Genomic DNA, 24,444 nt, shown 5'->3' with positions numbered 1-24,444 from the left:
GGGCGTGGCGACGAGCCGGAAGCCACGCAGGGCCACGTCTGCGGGTCCTAGAGTTCCAGGGTGGTTCCAGGCGCCGCCGCGAGGCAGTTTTTCCGCTCGTGGAGGTGAGAGCGAGTCTCCTGGCAGAGGTGAGTGAGACCCTGCGGCTTGGCGGTGAAACCGGACGTTGCGGTCTACGGGGGTTCGGCCGCCCTACAGGCTAGTGAGTAGGCTAACGGACTGACGGAGGGACCGTGCGCGGGACACACCCACTCGCCGCTGCGTCGAGGAAACCGGCTCGTGGGCCCGCCCGTGGGTCTTGTGCTGCGCAGTCTCGCCCACCCGCCTGGGCAGAGTCTCGGGGCCTCGGGCTGGAAGGGTATAGGAGGAACAGAGGAGGTGTTGATGTTCGAATGGAGGACGGGGGACACTTCTAACGTTTTCAGAGTGGGCACTGTGTGGACTTGGAAATACTTTTAATAAAAGCGTTCACTACTATACGCATCGATAGTAGTTTCGGCACCTAAAACTCTTTCAGAGTTCAGAGGTGGATTCATCATAACTTCAAAAAAAAAAAAAAAAGATCTGGATTTAGCAGGGTTGGTTTACGCCCTGTGAATAATCATGCACATTACCGACTGGTCAGTTTTTAACAAAATATATTCTTGCTTGTGAAAGAGATTTGATCACTTTGAATCGAACTAAGGTAGCTTGCTGAATGCTAGCTTTTGCCAACTGAACAAAAGCAAACATTTTTCACCATTGCCTTTAGCTTTTGTTCATTGAATTACGGACAATACAGAAAACAAGATACAGGCATACCTTATTTTATAGTGCTTAGCTTTATTGTACTTCACAGATGTTATGCATTTTACAAGTTGAAGGCAAGACACGCCACCAGCAAAAAGGTTATGACTAGCTTTATTGCAATACTTGCTTTGTTGCCGTTGTCTGTATCCCGAGCCACAGTGCCTACCAGATATGCCTGTGGTGAGGACCGGAGCTGGGGGACTGCTCCTCATCTCTTGGCTGATTGGAAATGGGACTGACCCAGGAAGTTGAGTAGTATCTACAACTGAGGTTGGACGCCTCAAGTGCCACTTAAACTTGGAGTATCCCAGAGAACGAAGTGACTAAGTGGACTAAGTAGGGCCAGATGGCTAAGGGCCGTTGTTTGCTTTTCTTTTTTAATTAAAGGTAAAAGGAAGATGTTGCCAGTTTCAGAACTTAATTTAGAAGAATGTCCTGATCCTTATGAAAATAGAAAAATCCACTGTCACGTTTTGGAGAAGAGACTGTTACCCTTTGCTTTTCATCTGGGAATGTGTCTCTGTAGGCTGGGAAGAAGTGCAAAAGAACTTCACAGATTTCCCAGATATTTTAGAAATGTAGGTCCAGTCCATTTGAGAATATGACCTTAGGCTTCAGTGTCACCAGCTACCCATGTGAACTTAGCTTATCTAACTGAGGCCCAGGCTTAAACTGCCCTCTTTATACAATGAGGTGATCTTTGTTCTTGTAGGAATCTCTGAATCTATGTGTGGAATCTTCACTTTAGTTGAGAGTGGACCATTTTAAATTTGTGCTGGGCCCATCTGGAGCCAAAATGAGAGATGAGTTGGAGATAATGTGATCTCTGCCTTGGAGTGACAGTATAAGTGGGGCAAGATCTTCTGGTAATACTAACTTCCAGGACTTACTCTATCATTCTTTTCTCTCTCAGACATGGTTCTCGGGGGAGGTTTAAAGTGAGGCATGCCTATTAGTTTGGGGTGGCATTTTTGAATCAAATGGTCATTAAAAGATTTATTCATGTGCCTGAAAAGTATTCCTTAATTTTGTAGGCATGGATTTAGAAGCTATCACGAAACACTCAGCTTTGCATGCCAAGCCCAATGGACTCATTCTTCAATATGGGACTGCTGGATTTAGGACGAAAGCAGTGCATCTTGATCATGTCATGTTTCGCATGGGATTATTAGCCGTTCTGAGGTCAAAACAGACACAATCTACAATAGGAGTCATGGTAACAGCATCACATAATCCTGAGGTATGTCTTTAGTGCTCTGAGAGATCAAGAGCACTAAGATCAAACCTTTCTTTCTTTACAAGATCAAACCTTAGTGTGTCTGAGCAGTTTGACCCAAAGTACAAATTCTAGTCCTAGGAATGTGCCTTGTCACTGGTTTTTGCATTTGGATTTGATACAACTTTTTCTTATGAGTGGTCATTTAGCTCATGACTCTTTGAGGGTGTGGCGGGAATGAAGTGAGACTGTTAACATTTTTAGGGGAGTGTCCATTTTAAAGAAATAACAGAATGTCCTTGCGAATTAGTTGTATTGTCAAAATACCAGTAATAAAAAGTCTCACCTCTGTTAATTTAGCAGAAATTAATAGAACCAAGATAGGGGAAGAGCACACACTTGCAAAAACTTAGCACATTTTGAAAATTTTCAGACAGGTTTTTTTTTATACCTAGGGAATAGTTTCCTGTTCTGAAGAAATAGCCAAACAGGATGTTCAAGGGATCCAAAAATGACCTTAGGGCAAAAGATTGATTTGGCCAATGTGTTAGTTGTTCATGACAATTTTTTATAAAAATATTCCTTTTGACACAACTAAACTATTCTGTAGCTCACTAATACAGGGTGGGGCAAGAGTAGTGTTACACTTCTGAGTATGCAAGAACAGCTTATTCTTGTATTATTATTTATTAATTTTTGTATTTTTCTTCTGAACAACTGTAAACCTACTTTTGCTCACCCTGTACATGGTTTGAATAATATGCTTCTGTTTGGTTGATAGGGCAGGAGATTTTTGCCTTTGTAGCTAAATCAACAGTAAATTAAAGCTATTTAGGTTAGTGAAGGATTGTAACCTCTTTCCTCCAAACCAGAGGACTTTGCTGACCCAGCTTATAAATGTGCATCACTATAAATACATGAAGTGTTTAAATATCTGAATTCCCATAATTGATTAATGACCTGTAGGCAGACCTCACATTTATTGCTAGTTCCAGAAGAATTTCTTAAAATAATTTTGAGCTATTTTCTTCAGTTGACATTTACTCTAAACTGCACTTAATTTTTTTCAGAAATTTGAGCAGAACAGGGTTAGGAGTCAGTTTTCAGCTTCTGTGCCACCTGTTGGTGGACACATGGCCAGGACATGCTTCGAGTCTAGAGTCGTAGAGAGAAGGATCTCTAGGTGCCCACACTCTGCTCCAGCTGTGCCCTAGTCCGCTCATTGATGAGTATGCACGATGTCAGCCTTTTAAAACTAGTGTGGTCTGTTGGGTATGAGAGGGAGATAGACTTCGTCTTTTAATGTCAGCACTGATGCTTCTTAGCTGTATGAATATAAGCAAATTACTTGATCTGAATCTTTGTTTTCTCAGATTGGAATAATGCTAGGAATAATAGATTGATATGTGGGGTCTTTAGTATTTACTGAGCTGATGTATGTAAAATGCCTAGTCTAGTGCCTGTGTCATTCAGTAGGGGCCACTGGTGAACTGGTGAAGCTACGCAGCCATCACTGTCCTTTGTGGAGGAAAAACAGCTTGCATTTACTTCCTCAGCTCATCCTTTTGAATATGCGTGGATGACTTATCATTTTCTTTTAAGGAAGACAATGGTGTCAAATTGGTTGATCCTTTGGGTGAAATGCTGGCACCTTCCTGGGAGGAACACGCTACCTGTTTGGCAAATGCTGAGGAGCAAGATGTGCAGAGTGTGTTGCTGGACATCAGCAAGAAAGCTGCTGTGGATCTGCAACGAGATGCCTATGTAGTGATTGGGAGAGATACCAGGTGACCATCCGAGTTACCACTGAACGCAGCTTTGGGGACTCGGTATAAATGAGGTTTAGTGCCCATGACAAGTTGAAAGAAATTCAGTAGGACCACCCTGAGAGGCTTCTTCCCACCTGGCCTTTGTAGTGGGATGTGGGAACTAAGTCACTGCTGCATCTTGTTTTTTTTTTTGGCATCTGAACACCAACTCTAACACTTACTGTACACTTTAACCTGTTGGAGCTTCCCTTTGCTCATCTCTGAGATGTTGATGATAAGTCCTAATGCAGGTTTTGGTGAGGGTTACATGAAATTGTGCATGCAAAATATATATTTCTTGGCATGAGAGAAACACTTATCAGATTTCTCCCACCCCTTTACTTGGGTAGGTTTGCTTTTTTCCCCTAAAGAATGCATGCTTTTAACTCATTATTTTTAGAGATTGGTTTTATACTCTATGTTGTTGTGCAGTGTATTTGTATTATTTTCTCGTGCTGGAGTTCACTGTAAAATATTAACGTTTTATTTTTTACAAATTTGTTATATTTGACAGGCTTTGACTTCCTTTACAAAAAGATATTTTTGTGCAGTTATTGCCAAGCTTGAAAAGGCACGTGGGTATGGTGTAATTAGTATGTTCTTTATGTCTATATTCTTAATTCATTTAAAAGTTATTATCTTTCCAAGAAATAACATTATAAAAGACTATTTATACTTTACGGAAATTATTTTTTCAGAGTTTTCAAACTTGATAGGTCTCAGCTCAAATACAGTGAACTTATTATTCTGATATTTGTAGCACATAGTTTCAGCATTTGTTTTCAGAATTAGCCACCATGTTGGTTTCAGGACAAGATGTATCGTTTTCTTCCCTTTTCTCTCCTAGGCCCAGCAGTGAGAAACTTGCACATTCTGTAATAGATGGCATCACTGTTTTAGGAGGTCAATTTCATGGTATGTAGTTATCCTGAGTTGTAAATTAATCTTTAAAAAACTTTTTAAAAAGTTAGAAAAGTAAGACATTTATTTTAGGAAGGTTTGAAAATGCTATAAAGTTTTTTTTTTAAATGAACTAGATATAAAATACTAGCTTTTAAAATGAAAAAAAAAAAAATTTCTGGACATGTGTATTTTGTTTTACATACAGAATACATAGGAAACACATCTTAAACAAATTCCTTTAGTAAGGCTGAATTTCTTGATATAACACTCCTTGAAGTTACTTGAAGAAGTCAGTCCAGGAGAGTTTCTGTCAGTATCAGGTACTCCCTAATAGCTGATCACTGTCATAGAGTGATGGGGAATGTCTTTGGTCTACTTAAAATCATGACTTTAAATTTTGACAGGCTTTTCATACCTATTTTAACAAATCAAAGTATTAAATGCCAAAAAACAGACACTAGAATCCTCTTCTTGCAACCGTTTTGCCCCTTGTGAATGCAGTAACTCCTCTCTGCTTGGAGGTGAATTTTGCGAGTGTCAGATCTTTCTTGTCTCTTAACCTTTCAGCCTCCTTTCCAGCGTCTGTGTCTTCCCTTCCTTCACAGTTAATCTGGCCTCTTCCAGTTGTGTGCTTGGCTTGCTTCTCTCTTTGCTCCTCTAGTTATTACTTAGCCTACTATAGGCCAGTCTCCATCCTTGTCCTCCACTGAAGTGAGTCCTGACACTCTGAATTCTAACTGCTAAATCCAGTAGCTGTTATAAAAGTGGGGATTCTTAACTCGGGCCTGGGGACTGGTCGGGGAGGGCGTAGTTACACTGCAGGACCTGCATTCCACTCAGTACAGTGTGCACATGTTACCTGCACATGCACTTAGTTTCTTGGGAGAGAATTCAGAGCTTTTGTGAGATGTTCAAAAGGGTCTGCAACTTAAAAAAAGCTTTCAGAATTTATATTTTGAAATTTTTATTTCAGTTGATTTCTTGGTAGCTTTCCATACTGTGACCTTCCTCTTTGTTTAAGCTTCTACTTCCTTGGCCACTATTCCTTATTGGTCATTTCAGTGGGCTCCGTCTGTCTCTCTTGATATGACCATTCCTCACTTCTTTCTTTCACTCTGCCTGATGTCTGAATGGTCATCTTTACTGCCATAGCAGCTGTGTATATTCTTTTATTTACGTATGAATTAATTCATCAGACATTTCTGAATGCCCATTATTTACAAGCCTCCAGTAGTCTATTTCACTGCGCATCACAACCCATAATACGAAACCCATTTTGTATCAGGATGTGTGTATGTGTCGTTGTGTGTATAACTGAAATAAAAGTTTCAGTAAGTAGTACTTACCCATAATACACAATATGCATTCATCTATTTCATTAGAAAGTGCAGAATTGCTGGTGTGTTTTAGTGGATTCCATGACCCGCTAAAGAGCTCCACCTGCAGTTTGTAATGTGTTGGTCTGAGTGGCGCCTCCACTCGGTGGCCCGCCCTTGCTCTGTATTCACTCTGCCCAAAACTCTTCCTTCTGCCATCCCTAGAATGGTTGATATTTTCAGCACTTTGATTCTCTCTCTAGAACCATTACGTTTTTACTGTTCTAGTTTAAAAATTTTGGAGTTTACTTGTTTAAACTTTACTTCATTTCTCTCTTCAGCTTAAGGGTATTTCAGGAAATGAAAGAACATTAATGGAGCTGTAGCACAGGGAGAATGGGGGAAACTAGTGGAAGATACAATGAGGGAGGTAAACAGAGGCCAAGCCGTCCCAAGCCTTACAGGTCCTGGTAAAGACCTGGGTCTTATTCCAAATGCAGCGGGATTCCTTCGAAGGATTTTGTGCATGAGAATATGGTTATGTTTTCATTTTAAGCCAGTCATTCTGGCACTTGTCTAGAGAGGGATAGGGAGGTTGTGAGAAAGAAAAAGAGACCAGCTAGACTGTGCAAAGATGATGATAGCAAGAGAAATGGGAAAATCTGAAATCAATTCAAAGGTTTTTGTGATGTGATGAGGATAGAGCTGTGAAGAATGGCTTCTGTGTTTCTGGGTTTATCAATGGAATAGATGGTTGTGCTTTTTATTGAGTAACTGGGTATGGTCATTTAGTAAATGTTTATTTAGTAATTCTGATATCGGTCACAAAATTTGTTTTGTCCTTTAATATGTGTTTTGGCATAGTATTTTCCCTCCTTACACAGTTCCATTGAGTTGGTCTAAGCTCTTACATACTTTTTTGAGTTTCTCTCATCTAATTTTTCTACCAAAGCCAAAGTTGGCTTCATAAAATACCACTTCTTTTGTAACTGCAGGGCTCAAGATCTTATTGAATAAAATGACTTATTGCCTCCCATGCAGACTCTGGTGCATGACTTTGAAGACCGTTGACAGATTTAGTCATTGAATGTTTATTGGATGCTGGTCCATTTCTCCTGTTCTTTGCTCATGGTACCTTTTTGTGTGTGTGTATGTGTATATAGATTTTTGATTGAAAACCGTTTGTTTTTTTTTGGTAATTTTTTTGAAAAATTATTTGCGGGACATTTTTGAGGTTTATGATGAAGGTAACTTTTTCTTTCAGAGTTTAGTGTTTGCTTGTGCAGGGAGTACTACCTGGCTGGTTGATGACATGGTTCTCTGATGACAAGGTTCTTTTAGACCTGTGCAGTTATGGGGATTTGGGCTGGAAACGCACGGGAGGTCTGTGCTTGTGGTTACGCTCGTTGCTCCTCAGTCATGGGTTTTCTCCTCCGCTGTACTGCATTCCCAGGTGGCTCTCCTGGGAGGGGACTTTTGACTCACTTTTTTGACTCACTCTTACACTGAAGAATAGTCCTTCGGGGCCTCAGCTTCATGAAGGCCTGGTCTTCTATTGGGTTCCTCGTGTTAGAACAACATGGACTTTTTTTGCACTGAAAACCATAGCTCAATTTCAAGTTTTGAGGAGTGCCCAGAGAATAAAACTCGTTTCCTTGGCTCCAATCTTGGAGTTCCTCTGCTTACATTGATTTTGGCCTACTTCCTCTGCAACATGTTGGCATTATAGTTCTTTTTTGGAAAAAGTTTTTATCTAGCCTTTTGGTTGTTTGTAGGAGTGTCTATCATAATTATGTAGTTTGCAATGTTACTGGAAATAGAACTCAAGTACTGCTTTTCTATATTGCTGTTTTTATTATTCTCTGTACTGAATGATTTTTTTTTGCTACCAATAGTAGTTCATATTTTTTTAGAATTTAGCTTATGTCCAATGTGTACTTTTTCTAGTGCCACCAAACAGTTAGTTCTGACACTGTCTACCTGGAGGTAGTGCCTGATCCTGTCTCAGTCCCGTAGGAATGCCATCCCCCCACCTGCTTCACTTCCCAGGCTCTTGGGCTTCTGACCAGTATGGAGGTTCTCACAGTCCTTTCCTTGGGTTCGGTTAATTTGCTAAAACAGCTCATAGAACACCAAGAAGCATTTTACTTCCTAGGTTACCAGTTTATTATAAAGGATTTAACTCAGGAACGGCTAGATGAAAAGATGCGTGAGACCAGAGGTGTGGAAAGAGGCTCAGAGTTCCAGGCCACTTCCCAGTCTCCATGTGTTCCCCAACCCAGATCCCTGAGCTTTTGGGCTTTGGGATTTTTTCTGAAAGCTCCATTACCTAGGCATGAATGATTAAGTCACTGGCTGTTGGTGATTGAACTTAATCACTAGCCCCTCCAGCCTCCCTCCCTGAAATTGGCAGGTGGAGGGGCAGGGCTGAAAATACCAACCCTCTAATCCTGTGATTGGTTTCCCCAGGCAAGCAGCCCTTAGGTTACCTGGGGGCTTTCTAAAGGTCACCTTTTTAAAGTAACAAAAGACAATTTATTGCTCTCTTTGCTTAAGAAATTTCAAGGTTTAGAAGCTCTGTCTGCAGTGGGGACAAAGGCCAAATATGTATTTCTTACTGTAAATTACAAGACCACTGTGATGTGCATTCATAATGACTTCAGTGGATGTTTGTGCTTTTTGAAAGTTAGCATTTTGTGTTTTCTGAGATGTCTTTTGGCACCCTGAAATTCCTATGGTACGAATCCATTTAAACCTTTTTTCTCTTTGTTAAGAAACATGGTAAATTGTTTTTTGTATTTCTATGGCAGATTATGGCCTTCTAACGACGCCCCAGCTGCACTACATGGTGTATTGTCGGAATACCAGTGGCCAGTATGGGAAGGCAACCATAGATGGTTACTACCAGAAACTCTCTGCGGCCTTTGCGGAACTTACCAAACAGGTGAAAATTTGAACGTGCTTGGAGTTTATTCAAGTAAATGAAATAACAGCAATGGAACAATTTATTATTGTAATTGCATAGGTTTTCACTCCTCTTCCTTTTTCCAAAAAGTCGGCATATCTTTTTCTTTCCAGGGCGACCCAGGTCTGGCCCTTGTATCCAAACTGTGTGGGCATGTATTTGGCAAGGCATGTAACACAGCCTGAGAGCTCTGGGGGAACAAACTTGGTGGTGTTCTTGTGGTAATAAGTATTCATTCAGATGAATTTACTCTCAAGCAAGTCTATGTTATTGGCATCACACTTGAGATATCTACTGTTGTGAAGATTTTCCTTGTTGAGGATATTGGCTTGCTAAACCTGGATGAGATTTGAGGAATATATCTCACTTGATCAACAGATATTGAGTGTATGTTTTTGTCAGGCATGGTAATCCAAAGCAAAGCCCTTGCTCATAGAATTTATATTCTGAAGTGAGAATGGAAAGGAAGGGAGACAGACAATTAGAAAAAACATACAAAATGCCCAGTGGTATTATATGCTGTGAAGAGAATGACAGATGTGGTTACTGCTCATTCTATCTATAACATTATTTTTGAGGGACCTCGCTTAATTGAGGCTAATGCTTATCAAGCTTGACCAAAAAAAAAAGGAAATTCTGATATGTTCTAAATTACGTGTCCAGAAAGCAAGAGACACAACAGTTAGCTTGTTAATAGCTGTGGACCAGCTAATAAAAGACTGCTCACATTCAAGTGTGTCTGTTGGAACTTCAGTTTAAGTTACAGGTGTTATGTCTGTGATTATTCTAAAGAGAGAATAGCCAGGTGCCTTCCAGCCCCAGGAGGTCTCTGCTTCTTTATGAACTTCCAGATGTGCTCTCAACCTGCCCAAGGGTGCGAACACTTCTTGTTTGGACTCTGCGTCTATCCCAGAGCTGCTCTGCTTCACCTTCTCCTGGCCCCTTTGTCCATAGCTAATGTAAACCCTTTCAGAACAGTTTACATCTTTCTCCCCTGTATGTGATGCGTAAAAACACTTGCAAGACTGCGGGATGAAGGTCGTCATTTGCCTTCTCTGTCTAGCTCTGCTGCTGGGGTTTCAGACTCAAGGCCCCAAGGCACATTGTCCTTTTTTATCTAGTGATGGCTTTCAGCATGAAAGTTAATTTTTTGTTTAACAAGCTCCATTTCCATCAATCGTTCAGTCATGAAACTGTTCCAGTGTCAGAGTGTTCAAAAATGTATTTAAAAATTTTACCATGATGGTTATGATTTTCATCTGAATGTGTGTACTCCATTGTGTCTTGGTTGGAACTAGATGAGCTAACTGAAATAACAGAGGGTTTTTACATAAACATGTACAAGCATACATGTATGCTTCAGTGTTGCCTTTAGAACTTGACATTTTTCTTCCTTGTGTCTTTCTTTCTAAGGCTCCCCGCAGTGGAGATGGGTTTCGGTCACTCAAGGTTGACTGTGCAAACGGCATAGGGGCCCTGAAGCTGGGGGAAATGGAGCGCTACCTCTCCCAGGGGCTCTCACTTCAGCTGTTCAATGTCGGGACCGAAGGAAGACTCAATCATTTATGTGGGGCTGACTTTGTGAAAAGTTATCAGAAGCCTCCACAAGGTATGTAAAAAAATTTGTTTCTGGAGCTTTGAAACCAGCCTCATTAACAAGCAGGAGTGGCCGAATGAGCGAAGAGTGGTGTCGCTGGTCTTTGATGTGCCACGTTTAGACATCTGGGCACATTTGCACCTGTCAGTGCCATTCCCACGGAACTCTCCCTGCCTGTACGCCATAGGGCTCCTCACCACATGTGCGAAGTCTGGTGGGGAAAGCACAGTCGGAGATTGGTATTCTGTAGAACTTGCTGACATACAGTTTCCTGGGCTCTGCCTCAGGGTTTCTGATTCTGGGGGTCTGGGTGGGGTTTGTATAGCATAGGAATTTGCATCTCTCACACACCGGGCTCTTTCGGTAGTGCTGGTCTGCGGACCGCACTTTGAGAGTCACTGACCTAGAGGATAGCAATAGTTAAGTAGCACTATTTTCCATTTTAGAATTAAATACACTATAGAAAGAGACTCCAACTGCTGAATTGTAATTGTTCCCCAAATCAGCATTTTCCACAGTTAGCATGTTAGTAGGCAGACAGACTGCTCTTCGGAGTGTGGTTGTAGTGAGAGGTGTTCTATATTTAGTTACATTATAGACCCAGAGTTGTTAGCCTGTCTTGCAGATGTGTTTTCTTTGGTCTGTTGTATGTGTCTGTTTAACTGCCTTAGTTACCACCATTTAAAATGCTTTGATTTTACTTAAATATTGGAATCTGGCTTCTCTTTGCCAAAATTAGACGATGTCCATTCTCACATTAACTGGCTGCAGTGGAGCAGCCACAGCCCCTCAGGCAGGACCTGCGCCCTTCAGCCCTCCACAGATCTCGCAGTGCCTCTCTCACCGACGGTATTTTCTGCCTCGCTGTAGTAAGCACTTAAACTTTAAGTTTGATTAACCAGTGTAAGCTCCTTTTCCTTGAGTTGCTAGGTTTGACTGTTACTTCACTGACCATTCAGTTCTCTGGCCCTGCTCTATCCATTCTCTAAATCATAAGCTTTTTTTCTCTTGCCATAGGCACTGGGGCTACTGTGAGCCCTGGCTTTCAGGAGGCTTATGTTGTACCCTGTAGCCAGCCTTATAGTGATATTCCTGGCAAAGTCTCTCATTGGTTATAATTCTGTGTTTTTACTTTCCAGTGTTTCTCATTATTTACGGTGTGAACAAATAAAAATCACTCTTATCTGAATTAAATCAAAACACATACCTCATCTATCACTGATTATTTTTTATATATAAAGAACATCATAGGACTAGATAAATTGCATTCAGAAATACCTGTAGCTTTCAAAAAACTATATGGGAACATGCCTTGCCAAACTAGCTGGTATCAAATATTATTTTATTTTATTTTAGCATTATGTCAAATTTCAGCATAGATTTTGAATGCTTTTTTTTTTTCAGTTAGCTGTGAAAGAATTTACCTTGTAAAAACTACCAATAAGCCCACATACTATTTGAATATTAAGACTCTGGTTTGTATATGGAAGGATAATTTAAAATACTTGTTGAATAATCATAGTGGACATGCTTACATGTAACACGTAACTGATCATACTTCAGTGAAAACAAAATTGTCCCTTGTAACTAGTATAAGGCAAAAAACTCAAACTTTATATTGAGTTGTATTCCCATTTTTTAGAGCTAAATGCACTTTCAATTATTCTGTGTGCTAGGAATGGAAATGAAGTCCAATGAAAGATGCTGTTCCTTTGATGGAGATGCAGACAGAATTGTTTACTACTACTACGATGCAGACGGTCACTTTCACCTCATAGACGGAGACAAGATAGCAGCACTCATTAGCAGTTTCCTCAAAGAGCTCCTGCTGGAGGTATGGTGGGGGGCGACTGCTCTTTAAAACAGGACCTATGGTGAGGTAGTTCTGTAGCAGTCAGTTGAATGTCTTCAAGGCACAATTTTTGGGAAATTCCTATATTTGTGGCTGGAAGATACAGAAAGAAATGGTAATTACAGTCATTTCAACTTTGGGGAACTGGTTTGGGAATCTGAAGTTATTCTTTTCTTTGAGTCACTTATTGCATAAATTTTCATTGAGTCATTTATTGCATAAACCAAAGCACTGCTGAAGTCGTGGATAACTGTCATTTTTTAGAACTTTGCTTTTGTAATGTCTTTTTTGTCAGCATTTCTGTTGCTTGCTTTTATTTTTTTTAATTTTTAAACTTTTTTGTAGTGTCTTTACTTTTGATATAACATCATTATTGTTTTTGTCTAGATTGGAGAAAATTTGAATATTGGTGTTGTACAAACTGCATATGCAAACGGAAGTTCAACACGGTTTCTTGAAGAAGTTATGAAGGTACTAAACTATTTCCATTTTTTAAATTCTACTGTAAGATATTTCTGTGAGGAAACTAATACCCTCATAAAAGTAAATAAGTTGTGCATAAAGCTGAGCTTTTGTCCATGTAAGGTAAATAGAAGTCAAAACATTGAATTGTCCCTGATGCAAAAACAGACCTTCTGTTTAGCAGTCTCTTAGCAGATTGCCTGTGACATGTATCACAAGTCTGACTTAATGCTTATTCAGTAATAAAACTGGTTTCTCACTCTCCTTCTGTGGAGAAGCTTTCTGGGTTGGCAGATTTGGGTTCTGATTATTTCCCCGGTGTCTGCCAGATGACCGCCCTCTGTGCCACACTGCTCTAACCAAGTGTTAGAGCGTTCAGGACCCAAACTGGGTCTGTTCACCTTTACTCTGTTTCTCACTAGCTACTGTAATATTTTCCAACTATTGTGTATGCCTGGTTAAGTTCCTGCATTTTGCTAGTTATTTTTGCCTTTCCATTCATTTTAAGGCAGGAATGAATGTCAAAGCCAGCTTCCTGTAGGATCCGGGTAGGTGAGGTGAAGGAAGACAACAGGTAGAGAGGGACTGCGAGGAGTGTGCCCAAGCCAGCTGCTCTCACCTTAAGTCAGAATCTTTGAGGGGAGCTAAACACATGACTTTCCATGTGAATTTCCTATTTGTTAAGTCTTGGCAGCTGATTTAAAATTGAAAAGAAATAGTGGCTAGGCACACTAAAATGTATCTGGAGGCTGGAGTTTGTGACCTGATTTAAGGGTTGGGCAAAAGCAGGCTTATAGTTGTGAGTACGTGAAATAAGAGTTTATTGTATTATTTATTTATATTATTTTCCATATGAAAGACTGTAAACCTCCTTTTGCCCCACCCTGTATGTGGTTACAGTAATGTTACTCAAGGGACTCCCATATGGGGCCCAGTTGCCTGCCTTTCATGGGTATTTTTCAGAATTTAGGATTGTTTTAGTATTTTAGTTACACCTTTGTGTCTTAAAATTTTCTTACAGGTAAGATACCTTGTTTAAGAAACTGAGTATGTCAGAATGGTTACTTTATAATCATTTTCTAATGGATTAAGTTCTTTTAGCCCTAGCAGTTTCTTAGGTTTCCTAAATCCAGTCAAATGTCGATCTTATTTCATCTGGATCTTTTTTGCAGTTTTGTACTATCAGATTTTCTTAACCATTTTTATCAGATCTGTTAAAGACTTTCTCTATCCACTGTTGCTAATCCAGCCACCATAACTTCTTACTGGGATTAGTCCTAGAAAACTCCTAGTAGACATCTAAGCAGGAGGGTTAACGAGCAGCAGCCTGTGGGCCAAATCCAACCTGCTGCGTGTTTGAGTTTCATGGGAATGCAGCCATGCTCATCTGATTTTGTGTTGTCTGTGGCTGCTTTCTCACTACAGTGACAGAACTGAGCAATTGTAATAGAGACCATGTGGTCTGCAAAGCCTAACACATTTGTCCGGCCCTTGACAGTAAAAGCTTGCAGGCCCCTACCCTAAGCCCCTCTCCACACTGGAGCTAAGCTGAGCTTCCTGGAGCAGATCGTGCCACTCCTCCACTTGCAGTCTTGAGTGAATTTATAAGGAGACGGTCGTCTCTCTCACCTTCCCTTTCCCTCATCTTTGTGCATCTAAGTGCCTTCTTTTTTCCCTGGTAACCACTTGGGTTTTCATTGCTTTGTCTTCCTCACTAGATTAAGCTCCAGGTTTTGTTCCCTATTAATATTCCTAGATGGTTGGTACACAATGAATTTGCTGATTGAATAATTGTCATGTTTTTAAAAATGTCTCATAGGTACCAGTCTATTGTACTAAAACTGGTGTAAAACATTTGCACCACAAGGCTCAAGAATTTGATGTTGGGGTTTATTTTGAAGCAAATGGGCATGGCACAGTAAGTTCTCTTAAACAGTTACAGCTTTAGCTGGCAGTTTTTTTGTGGGAATTCTGTATCTGGGTAATGATGGGTAATATTCTACTTTGTCGAAATGATTGGGATGGTTGTAGAATTTGATTTTTTGGTTAACTTAATATGTTTTCATGTGCGGCAAAACTGGGTCTCTTTTAGATTGCAGTGATATTTTTTGAGTGTGAAGAAATAATGCTAATTTGTTCTTATAGTTTCTTGTAAAAATACTTAATTTTTTATGAGCAGATTGTATATAGATCATTTAAAATATTGTCAACTGGCTATAGGTGGTAAAAGGGAAAGTACAGTGACTGAGGTAAATTGAAAAGTGTTGGATAGTTGGAGAATTAAGTTATAAACAACTGGAAATGAGTTTAAAGTAATTAGGAGTAATTAAAATAAATTAAGTAATTTAATTGAAGTAAAGTAATTAAGTGGTTGCTAGTATATTCAAAAGGTTCATACTTTAAATGTTTTATACATCACCTTATTTCATACATGGATTTGAGGTGACCAACACGAATAGTTATCTAGGTCAAATAAGTTTCCTCATAAATTTTAAAATTGGCTTCTAGAGGCAATGAATGTAAGTAGAAGAAAAATACCTTCTTAGAAAATACAAGTAAAATAAGCTTCGGTGATCTAATGCAGGGGTCGGTAAACAAACATGAAGGGCAGATGGTAAATATTTTAGGCTTCGAGACTATAATGTCTCTGTTGCAACTGGTCAGCTCTGCTGGCGTAGGGTAAATGAATGGGTATGTCTGTGTTTCTGTCAAGTAACCAGCCTGCCCCTTAGTTTACCAACAAGCAAGTATTTCAGCAAGTGGCTGAACATGGTGTGCTGCTCCTCTTCAGCACTGGGCATCTGAAGGCACTAACATACATCATGGGCAAGGTATTTCAAGATGATGGAAATCCTGAGGAGCATGACGTGTAATAAATATTCATGGCATCGTTTGCTATAATATGATAAATATGAGCACTCTTTCTGCTTTTGCTTAGCTGTTGCAACTTTAGGACACAAAAATATACCAGCTGCAATGAATTATGTTCTTCAAGGTAAAATGGATAGAGGTAGGCTTATGGCATCTGGCTGCACAGAGCTGGTTTACCTGGCTGAGGGACAGCCATAATGAGCCCATGTATGTGAGCATCTTTGCTGAGATGATATTTTCTTTGTAATCAGCTCCTCAAAAAAAAATTTTTTTTCTCACCCGAGGATATTTTTTCATTGCTTTTAGAGAGAGAGAGAAAGAGAGAAAGAGAGGAAGAGAGAGAAACAACAGTGCAAAAGAGAAACATTGATTGGTTGTCTTCTGTAATTGCCCTGACTGGGAATTGAACCCACAACCCTTTGGTTACGGGATGATGCTCCAACCAGCTGAGCCATACCAGCAAGGGTAGCTCTTTGAATTTTGATAACAAGTTTTATAATCCATAAAGGAACTTTTTTGCCAGTAGTATCTTTTGGGCTCTGCTTTGATCTTATATTAATTTTGTACCTTATAAGGCTGCCATTATTTTCCCCTTTGATTTCTTCCGCTTCTTTGAGAGTTTCAAAAGTGGTTTAGCTAGTATGATAGTACTTAAGACTTGGTCCGTGGTAGAGCTTTGTGGTTTTTGTACCCTTTCATTGCAGGTACTGTTTAGTAAAGCTGCTGAAATGAAGATAAAACAACTAGCAAAAGAATCAAAAGACGAGAAAAGGAAAGCTGCTAAGATGCTTGAAAACATCATTGATTTATTTAACCAGGTAGAACTGATGGGGTGGTGGGCTCTCTTGGTTACCTGTTCAGAAGGTGGACAAATAGTGGTGGTGCTTCCTCACAACAGCGGTGTATATGTTTGGGATTTCCACTGACATGTCAAAATGGTAGAATGTCTGTATGCTCCATTCACCCTACATTTTTTGATGAAAATTTTCTGGTATAATGAGTTAGCTTCCATCTAGAGACACTAGATTCAGCTACTGAGTGTATATATTTGACTAAACATGTTTTTTTTAAAACCTATTTTCTCAAAGAAATTCAGGAAAAATAATTGGTTGTCTCACATGGGACAGACAGATTGTTGGGACTCGAATGTAGCTGAGGGCAATGGAAGAGCAAGCTAAAGCATGGGACGTGGCAAAGTGGTAGAAGTAACACTGAGCATCTTGTACATTTTGGGCACTTTATGTACCTTGTCACATAATCCTTGCATTAACACAGGGAGAAGGGTTATTATACTTGTCACTTCATAAATGAAGAAAAAAAGGCTGCTAGCTACTAAGTGGCAGAATATGGCTTCAACTTTAGGTGTCTTACGTGAAAGCTCATATTCCTTCACTCTGTTGCATGATGCCATCTATCATGGTGTACTAATCTTATAAAGAATGTTAATGCTGGAACCTTAAGAGTTATCCAGTCTTATTTCATTTTGTAGCTAAGGAGGAAGATTAAAGGCAAGTTTCTCCAGAGCTAGTTTCAGTACAGGTCTCATTAATGTTCACATTTGTATTTATCCACACCAGCTAGTAATGCTGCATGGAGCAGGGAGGATGCATAGGAGACTAAGACTGGTTTTCTAAGACACACTCACATCTTGGCTTTCCTTGTATCAGAGCAGTCTCTCCCACTGTCTCTCCCCATCCTACAGGCAGCTGGAGATGCTATTTCTGACATGCTGGTGATCGAGGCCATCTTGGCTCTAAAGGGCTTGACCGTGCAGCAGTGGGACGCTCTCTACACGGATCTTCCCAACAGGCAGCTCAAAGTGAAGGTGGGACCATGATCTTAAAATTACTTTTCTAAAAGTTAAAAGCTGTTATTTCAAATCTCACTTCATAAAAATATTTCCCAAGTGTGTCATTTCATCCCATATGTACATATTACATAGAAATTAATGCCTTATATTATCTAATTATATTTTCTTATATCTTTAAAAATTACAGAGGAGCTCTTAACCATTCTATTGTTTGAGAAGTTTTGGTTTCCAAACTTATAATGTCACATGTCACTTTAAAATTTTTATTATGAGAAATTTAAAACATACAAATAGAACAAAATAATGAGCCCCTATGTACCCAGATTCAACAGATTTTTATTGTCCTAAACATTCTCCACATCCCTATATTATTTTGAAGCAAATCCTGGATAGGCTATATTTTTGAGTGAAAATATTTCCTTTTTTATTCTTGGTTCACAGAGTACTTCCTGAGGCTAGATGCTGAGTAGAAACCTGTGGGTTCAAAGGGAAAAAGTTTTTTAAAGGCATTTTAGATAAATGGCTAATTGATTTCTATATAGGTTTATACCAGCTTACACACTCATCAACAGATTTGTAAGAGATACAAAATCCAGAGTTCACAGAAATGGCTGCTGATTGTTCAGATTAGTTTTTGGCATATTTAGGAAATTCTCATCATAATAGGTAATTTTTTTAAGAAGGGTAAGTGGCAACCCAAGGTTATTTGATTAATGACTTAAGTCATACAGCATTTATTGGCCATTACTTTAGGGGTAAGTGTAAGTCTGTGGAAATGTTATTTCTTTTTGCTAAAGGTAATTCTTTATAGACTGAGGAAACACTGAAGAAACAAACTATATAAATATGTTGAACTTAATAACATTAAGAAGTGATCATAAATAATAGAATTTTAAAACTTTAATGCAGTTTCATGTACACTTGATCTGGAACTTTACTCTGTGTTGTATTTGTGATACAATAAACTGAAATGTAGCTCCACTGTTGTTAAAATGAAATGGCCATAATCCTTTGGCGGGAATTATGGTGAACAGCTTAAGCTTCTAAAAGGGAGTGAAATATAATAAAAAATATGAAATGCTTTGGCATAGGTTGCAGACAGGCAAGTTATTAGCACCACTGATGCTGAAAGGCAAGCAGTCACGCCCCCAGGACTACAGGAGGCCATCAACAACCTGGTGAAGAAGTACAAGCTTTCCCGCGCTTTCGTCCGGCCCTCTGGTACTGAAGACATAGTCCGAGTGTATGCAGAAGCAGACTCACAAGTAAGCTGGTACAGTTCTGGAAATATGTGCAGTGAGAGTCTAATGATAACATAGGTATTGGGGGGTGGTGGTAGAGATGAAAACTATTTTAATACTGCTGAAATCTCACGTGATAAATAAGGATTTAATGTCTTTCATACTTGTTTATAGAGCCTTTTGGGTTCATTTTAAGACTGCAAAATTGTTTTTGTCAGTCGTTACACAGTTGAACAAAATTATACTATTTCCCTAAATATTTTTCTTTTGATTTACTCTACACTTCCTGAAAGTGTCATAATTCTAATTGTGGAATGAGTAGTTAGTAGGTACTTAGTCTGACTCATTCAACTTGTGTAGACTGGAATAGTTATCCAGTTTTTCTCCTATAAAAACATAACCCTTTTGCTTTATAAAAACAACCAAGTTAGGGGTTCATTTCTAAATAAAATGGTATCATAATCCATGCTGCCTGAAATTCATCTTTGTCTCTGGACTTCAAGTTTGCTTTTCAAAATATTTCCATTAAATGACAGTCTTGCCCTGTGCTACTGATATTTTTGTGATAGGGCAAGACTTTGTGGTCTGGAGATTTACAGTTTGCCCTCTCAATACAATCTTTTCCATCACCATAAATCCTTGATAAAAATGTTTGCACAGCAGAGGGAAAATAGAGTAGATTGGATAAGGACGCAGAAGGAGACATTTTCAATTAATTTATACAATAGCTGGCAGTTTTTCTGCAGAAGCCTTAGGCCATCCCAGAATATAGTAAATATACAGGGTCTGGCAAAAATAACACCCCTTTTTTATTACAGAATCGTAAGCATGTGATTCTGTAACATAATATCATACTCAAGCTCACCATATGACATTTTAGGTGAAATGTTCAAATTGCTGTCTCTTTTTGAGAGATATTCACATACCCTACCAACCACACTCAAGCAAGCCTTACTTCTGCTGGACCCTGTATTTATTCACTATATGGTGGGTGAGGAAAGGACATCCAGGGCCTCTTATGTAATTGTGGCCTTGTTGCCTTCAAGGACTAGGTTTCATTACATTTATTCAGTTTTGAAATAATTAATTTTATTATTTGATTAAGAACTTACCTTATTTGGAAGACTTTAGCTTGTTTTCCATTTATTTAAGGGTCTTGGAATTTGCTACTGAAAGATGGAAAAAGAAATGTTTTCATCTTAATATGTTAGTGAAACAATCAGGAGGCTCCCTCCCCTTCCCTCAAAGGTGCAAGTAACATGGTAGATGCTGTCCCTCCCATCTAATCAATTTTCATGTAATTTTCAGGAAAGTGCGGATAGCCTTGCCCATGAAGTGAGCTTGGCAGTATTTCAGCTGGCTGGAGGAGTTGGAGAACGTCCCGCACCATGTTTCTGAAGACAATTTTTATATCTTGAGAAACTAGATTTTTAAGAAGTTTTTACATAACAATAGTACTGCCATTGTGACAGGTTCAAACACATTTATAACCATAAATGTTTACTGTACCTTACTGGATTATTTCTAGATCTGATTATTTTTCTTAAACACTACCAGAATAATTCTTTAGAAATGGGTAGCCTTATGCTTGTTAAATTCATTTTTTTAAAAAATGAAACTTACCTCTAGTTTCAGTCTCACTAATGTAAAACATTGGCACTTACATGTATGATTATAATATATGCTGGGAAAAATTTGTGAGAGCTGCCAGAAAATTAAATCTTATTTATTACCAATACCTTGGGATGTCTTTTCTATTCCCATTACCTAACCAGGATGTCATTTTGCAGTCTTCACCATTGTTGATACAGGTGGAGAGAGTGGAAGAGACTATATAACCGATCTTCCCACAGCAGTGTCTTCAGAATGATTCTTAAGCGATCTACCTCTGAAATTACCATCCCCAGGAACTCAGGTGTGACTCTGGAGGCTGCGCATCTCTGTCCTGAGGTGGAGATGCTCCTGCTACACTTACAAGGATGCAGGTCCCAGGCTTCAGTTATTCTTTACTCCTCTTAGTGAAGGTATGTGTGCAGAAACATTGTGATACATTACCAATCCTCTGACAGAGAAGTGACACCATTCTGACACTAAAATGTGGTTAATAACAAGAAACTCCCCAACCAAACTAAATTAAGCAAAGCTTGAAACCAATAGAAAAAAATGCAGTGTGTATTTTGCAGGTTTAGGACAACTGAGGACAATAAAACAATGGACTATATATGTATATATAGATCTCTCTTAGGCACCATAATCAATATGAGCCAACAATATTTAAGTGATTCAGGCCACACTCAGACATTTGCTCTTATTTACAAATATTTAAATTAAATACAATCTGAAATATGTTTTGTTGCATACAAAAAAAACTATACAACTCAGAGTAATGTTTGTTGTAAACGATTACATTTACATTTAAACTAAATGGAACCACTTGTGGTACTCAAGTTTTTATCACCCCTTCCAGAAAATCTTTTTCCACCATCTCTTCTATTTTTTGCCTGGCTTTGCTGGAAAATGGTTTGTGATTTTCCAGTTTCATGTCCTTGTTAGGGAAGGTGTTTGAGTAGAGGATGGGGCTCCCTGAGTGTCCTGCACATCGGCTGGTAACCTTGCTGTTGAAGACTTGGCTGAGCACGTTGAAGAATGGCAGGAGCTGCTCAATACTGCGCACAGTGCAGATGGTGAGCAGCAAGTGCCCTGGCTCCCAACCCAACGTTCTCCCTGAGTTGTCTTCCTCTGGATTTTTCTGCAGAAAACAAAATGGGAATTGTTATTAACAGATGATGTAGTAAGGGGTGTCAAACTCATTTTCGCCAGGGGCCACATCAGCCTCATGATGCCTTCCAAGGGCCGAATGTAATTTTAGGACTGAATAATGTAACTGCTCCGTAACAGTTAAGCGAGAGCTAGGCACTGCTGCCATGTAGAAACAAGCAAGGTGATGGGCTGGACTTGGCCTGCAAGCCTTGTGTTTGCCACCTCTGATATAGTACATGAGAACACTTCAAAGGGTATATACATCAGCAATCAGTTAAATACAAAGACACTGCATCTTCATTCTAGACAATTTGTGCTTCTGAGGCCTTCTGGTACCAGTTATTGAGTATGGAGGGGTCTAACACCTAGCATAATTGGTTTGGGATAAGGAGAGTCAAATATTATAAGCTTATTTTGTGCTTTGTATATACTCAAAAAGCTCCCAGATTTCTGGTCTCCCACTAATGTAACCAAGGACTGGGTCACAAAATGACTACAGAAGAAGCCTTGAAGAGACAAAGGGTTACACATTTCATCATTAGTAAATCAATTCATTCTGTTTAACCAAATGGCTTAAACTTGCCACAAGTTGGTAGGAGGGCCCAGAGTGAATAATTATTGTCAGCAAAGAGACAGGAAAGGAGATGCTATCTGTTTCTGTGTTGTGCTACACAACGTGGGAGGACAGCTGAAATGGAGTAACTGGGTTAGTGTCCTGGCTCTGCCTTTTATTACTATGGAGTATCCTTGGGCAAGATACAGAAAGGTTCCTCACTTATAAAATGGGGAAATCTACCTTGCAGCAGTTAAAGTCAAATGAGAATGTATGTGAAAATCCTGTCAACTAAATGAACATAAGATGGTTATTACTAAGAAGCTAGTTTGAGAAGCCAACTAAATAAACACAGTTGTTAGACATCAGTCTATCTGGAAAAATTGATAGGAACCAAAGATGACTTCTGGTCAAGACGGAGGCATAGGTAATCAATACACTTCACCTCCTCACACAACTACAGCAAAAATTACAACTAGACTACAAAACAAGTATCACCCAGATTTGTCAGAAAATCAAGCTGTATGGAAGTCTGACAACCAACGATTGGAAGAAGCCACATTCATCCAGATGGGTGCCTTTTCTACAATAGACCAAGCTACCGAGATGGAGTCAAATAGCTCTACCCCATGCACAGAAACAAACACAGGCTACCAAATGGAGGAGACAAAGAAATATGGCCCAAATGAAAGAACAGAACAAAATCCCCCCAAAAGTACTAAATGAAATGGAGATAAGCAACCTATCAGATGCGGAGTTCAAAACACTAGTTATTGGGATGCTCAAAGAAATCATTGGGTACTGCAACAGCATAAAAAAGACCCCAGCAGAAATGAAGGTTGCATTAAATGAAATAAAGAAACATCTATAAGGAACCAACAGTGGAGAGGATAAAGTTGAGAATCAATGATTTGAAACATAAGGAAGAAAAAAAGCATTCAATCAGAACAGAAAGTGGAAAAAAAGAATTAAAAAAATGAGTAGAGAATAAGTTGCTGCTGTGACATCTCTAAACGTACCAGCATCTGAATCATAGGGGTGCCAGAAGGAGAAGAGGAATAGAAAGAAATTGGAAAATTAGTTGAAAAAATAATGAAAGCAGTCTTCCCTAATTTGGTAGAGAAAACAGACATACAAATCCAGTAAGCACAGAGTCCCAAACAGGCTGGATCCAAAGAGGACCATACTAAGACACATCGTAGTTAAAATGCCAAACTTAAAAGATAAAGAGAATCCTAAAAGTAACAAGAGAAAAGCCGAGAATTACCTACAACGGAGTTCCCATAAGACTGTCAGGTGACTTCTCAAAAGAAACTTTGCAGGCTAGAAGGGCTGGCAAGAAGTATTCAAAGTGATGAAAAGCAAGAACCTACAATGTAGATCATTCTGTCCAGCAAATCTATCATGTAGAATTAAAGGGCAGATAAAGGGCTTCCCAGACAAGGTAAAACTAAAGGAGTTTATCGCCAAGCCCTTATTATATGAAATATAATAAGGAACTATATAGAGTCCGGCAGAAGTAATGCCTGTTTGAATGTGGTTAGTAAGGTAATAATATGAGGGTAGTAATTTATAGTTTTGATGTGAACATTTCACCTAAAATGTCATGTGGTGTGCTTGCGTGTAATATTATGTTACAGGATTACATTCTTATGATTTTGTAATAAAAAGGAGGTATTATTTGTGCCGGACCCTGTACAAGAAAAAGAAAATCAAAACTGAACATTAAAATGGCACAAACTCACAACTATCAGGCACTGAATCTAAAAAACAAACAGCGAACAAGCAGAACAGGAACAGAATCACAGAAATAAAGATCATTTGGAGGGTTATCATCTGGGAGGGGGAAGGAAGAGAATTGGAAGGGAGAGAATTGGGGAAAAGGTACAGGGCTTAAGAAGTACAAATCGGTAGGTACAAAATAGATGGGGGGTGTTAAGAACAGTATAGGAAATGGAAAAGCCAAAGAACTTACATGCATGACACATGGACATGAACTATGGGGAGGTTTGCTAGAGGGAATGGGGGTACTGGGCAGAGGGGGACAAAGGGGCAAAATTGGGACAACTAATAGCATAATCAATAAAATATATTTTAAAAAACCCTAAAGATGTTTGAAATTGAGCAGACTCAGATATGAAAACACAGAGAGATAAAACAAAAAACTGGATAAAAAACGGAAAAGAAACCAAGTGGAACTTAGGAAGCATAATTACAGTCTGTCATATTGGTTATAAATGGAGTTTGCCTTCCAAGATCAGATGTTGCCAAGACTTTTGTCATTTACCTAATATCTTAATA

At 39.2% G+C, this 24,444-nt stretch overlaps 2 protein-coding genes across 13 annotated transcripts in view; one reads left to right on the top strand and one right to left on the bottom strand.

Moving 5' to 3' along the window:
* Positions 1-22: 22 nt before the first annotated feature.
* PGM3 (phosphoglucomutase 3) lies at positions 23-20,568 on the top strand. Of its 4 annotated transcripts, XM_036024400.1 has the most exons (14): positions 23-128; positions 1,502-1,588; positions 1,820-2,029; positions 3,608-3,792; positions 4,661-4,728; positions 8,843-8,976; positions 10,411-10,606; positions 12,271-12,428; positions 12,834-12,917; positions 14,728-14,826; positions 16,484-16,597; positions 17,482-17,604; positions 18,681-18,854; positions 20,139-20,568. In XM_036024400.1, the coding sequence occupies exons 2-14, from the start codon at positions 1,586-1,588 to the stop codon at positions 20,226-20,228; spliced, it is 1,638 nt and encodes a 545-aa protein (XP_035880293.1). In that variant the 5' UTR covers positions 23-128; positions 1,502-1,585; the 3' UTR covers positions 20,229-20,568. The 4 variants fall into 4 exon arrangements, with proteins under 4 accessions (XP_035880293.1, XP_035880295.1, XP_028365259.1 ...); XM_036024402.1 differs by lacking the exon at positions 1,502-1,588 and having other exon boundaries at positions 30-104; positions 1,824-2,029; XM_028509458.2 differs by lacking the exon at positions 1,502-1,588 and having other exon boundaries at positions 37-128; positions 1,824-2,029.
* Positions 17,910-24,444, bottom strand: part of DOP1A (DOP1 leucine zipper like protein A) — a 120,507-nt gene continuing 113,972 nt past the window's right edge. For 5 of the 9 annotated variants that reach the window (XM_036024397.1, XM_036024398.1, XM_028510627.2 and 2 more), the window contains one exon: positions 20,980-21,579. In XM_036024397.1, the coding sequence (XP_035880290.1) occupies positions 21,274-21,579 (306 nt within the window). In that variant the 3' untranslated portion in view covers positions 20,980-21,273. Of the gene's footprint in view, positions 18,064-18,764; positions 18,894-19,942; positions 21,580-24,444 lie in introns of those variants that run through there. The other 4 variants (XM_036024395.1, XM_036024396.1, XM_028510625.2 and 1 more) reach the window with 4 other exon arrangements.

Source organism: Phyllostomus discolor, chromosome 4 (genome assembly GCF_004126475.2).
Source record: "Phyllostomus discolor isolate MPI-MPIP mPhyDis1 chromosome 4, mPhyDis1.pri.v3, whole genome shotgun sequence".
Classification (NCBI taxonomy): Eukaryota; Metazoa; Chordata; class Mammalia; order Chiroptera; family Phyllostomidae; genus Phyllostomus; species Phyllostomus discolor.
The sequence above is the reverse complement of the archived record's forward strand: the minus strand, read 5'-3'. Positions and strand labels throughout refer to the sequence as shown.

Excerpts from the sequence above, each read along its gene's own strand:
- PGM3 (XM_036024400.1), top strand. Across the intron at positions 17,605-18,680 it reads ACAGGCAGCTCAAAGTGAAG|GTTGCAGACAGGCAAGTTAT; the intron begins GTGGGACCATGA and ends GCTTTGGCATAG. Across the intron at positions 18,855-20,138 it reads ATGCAGAAGCAGACTCACAA|GAAAGTGCGGATAGCCTTGC; the intron begins GTAAGCTGGTAC and ends TGTAATTTTCAG.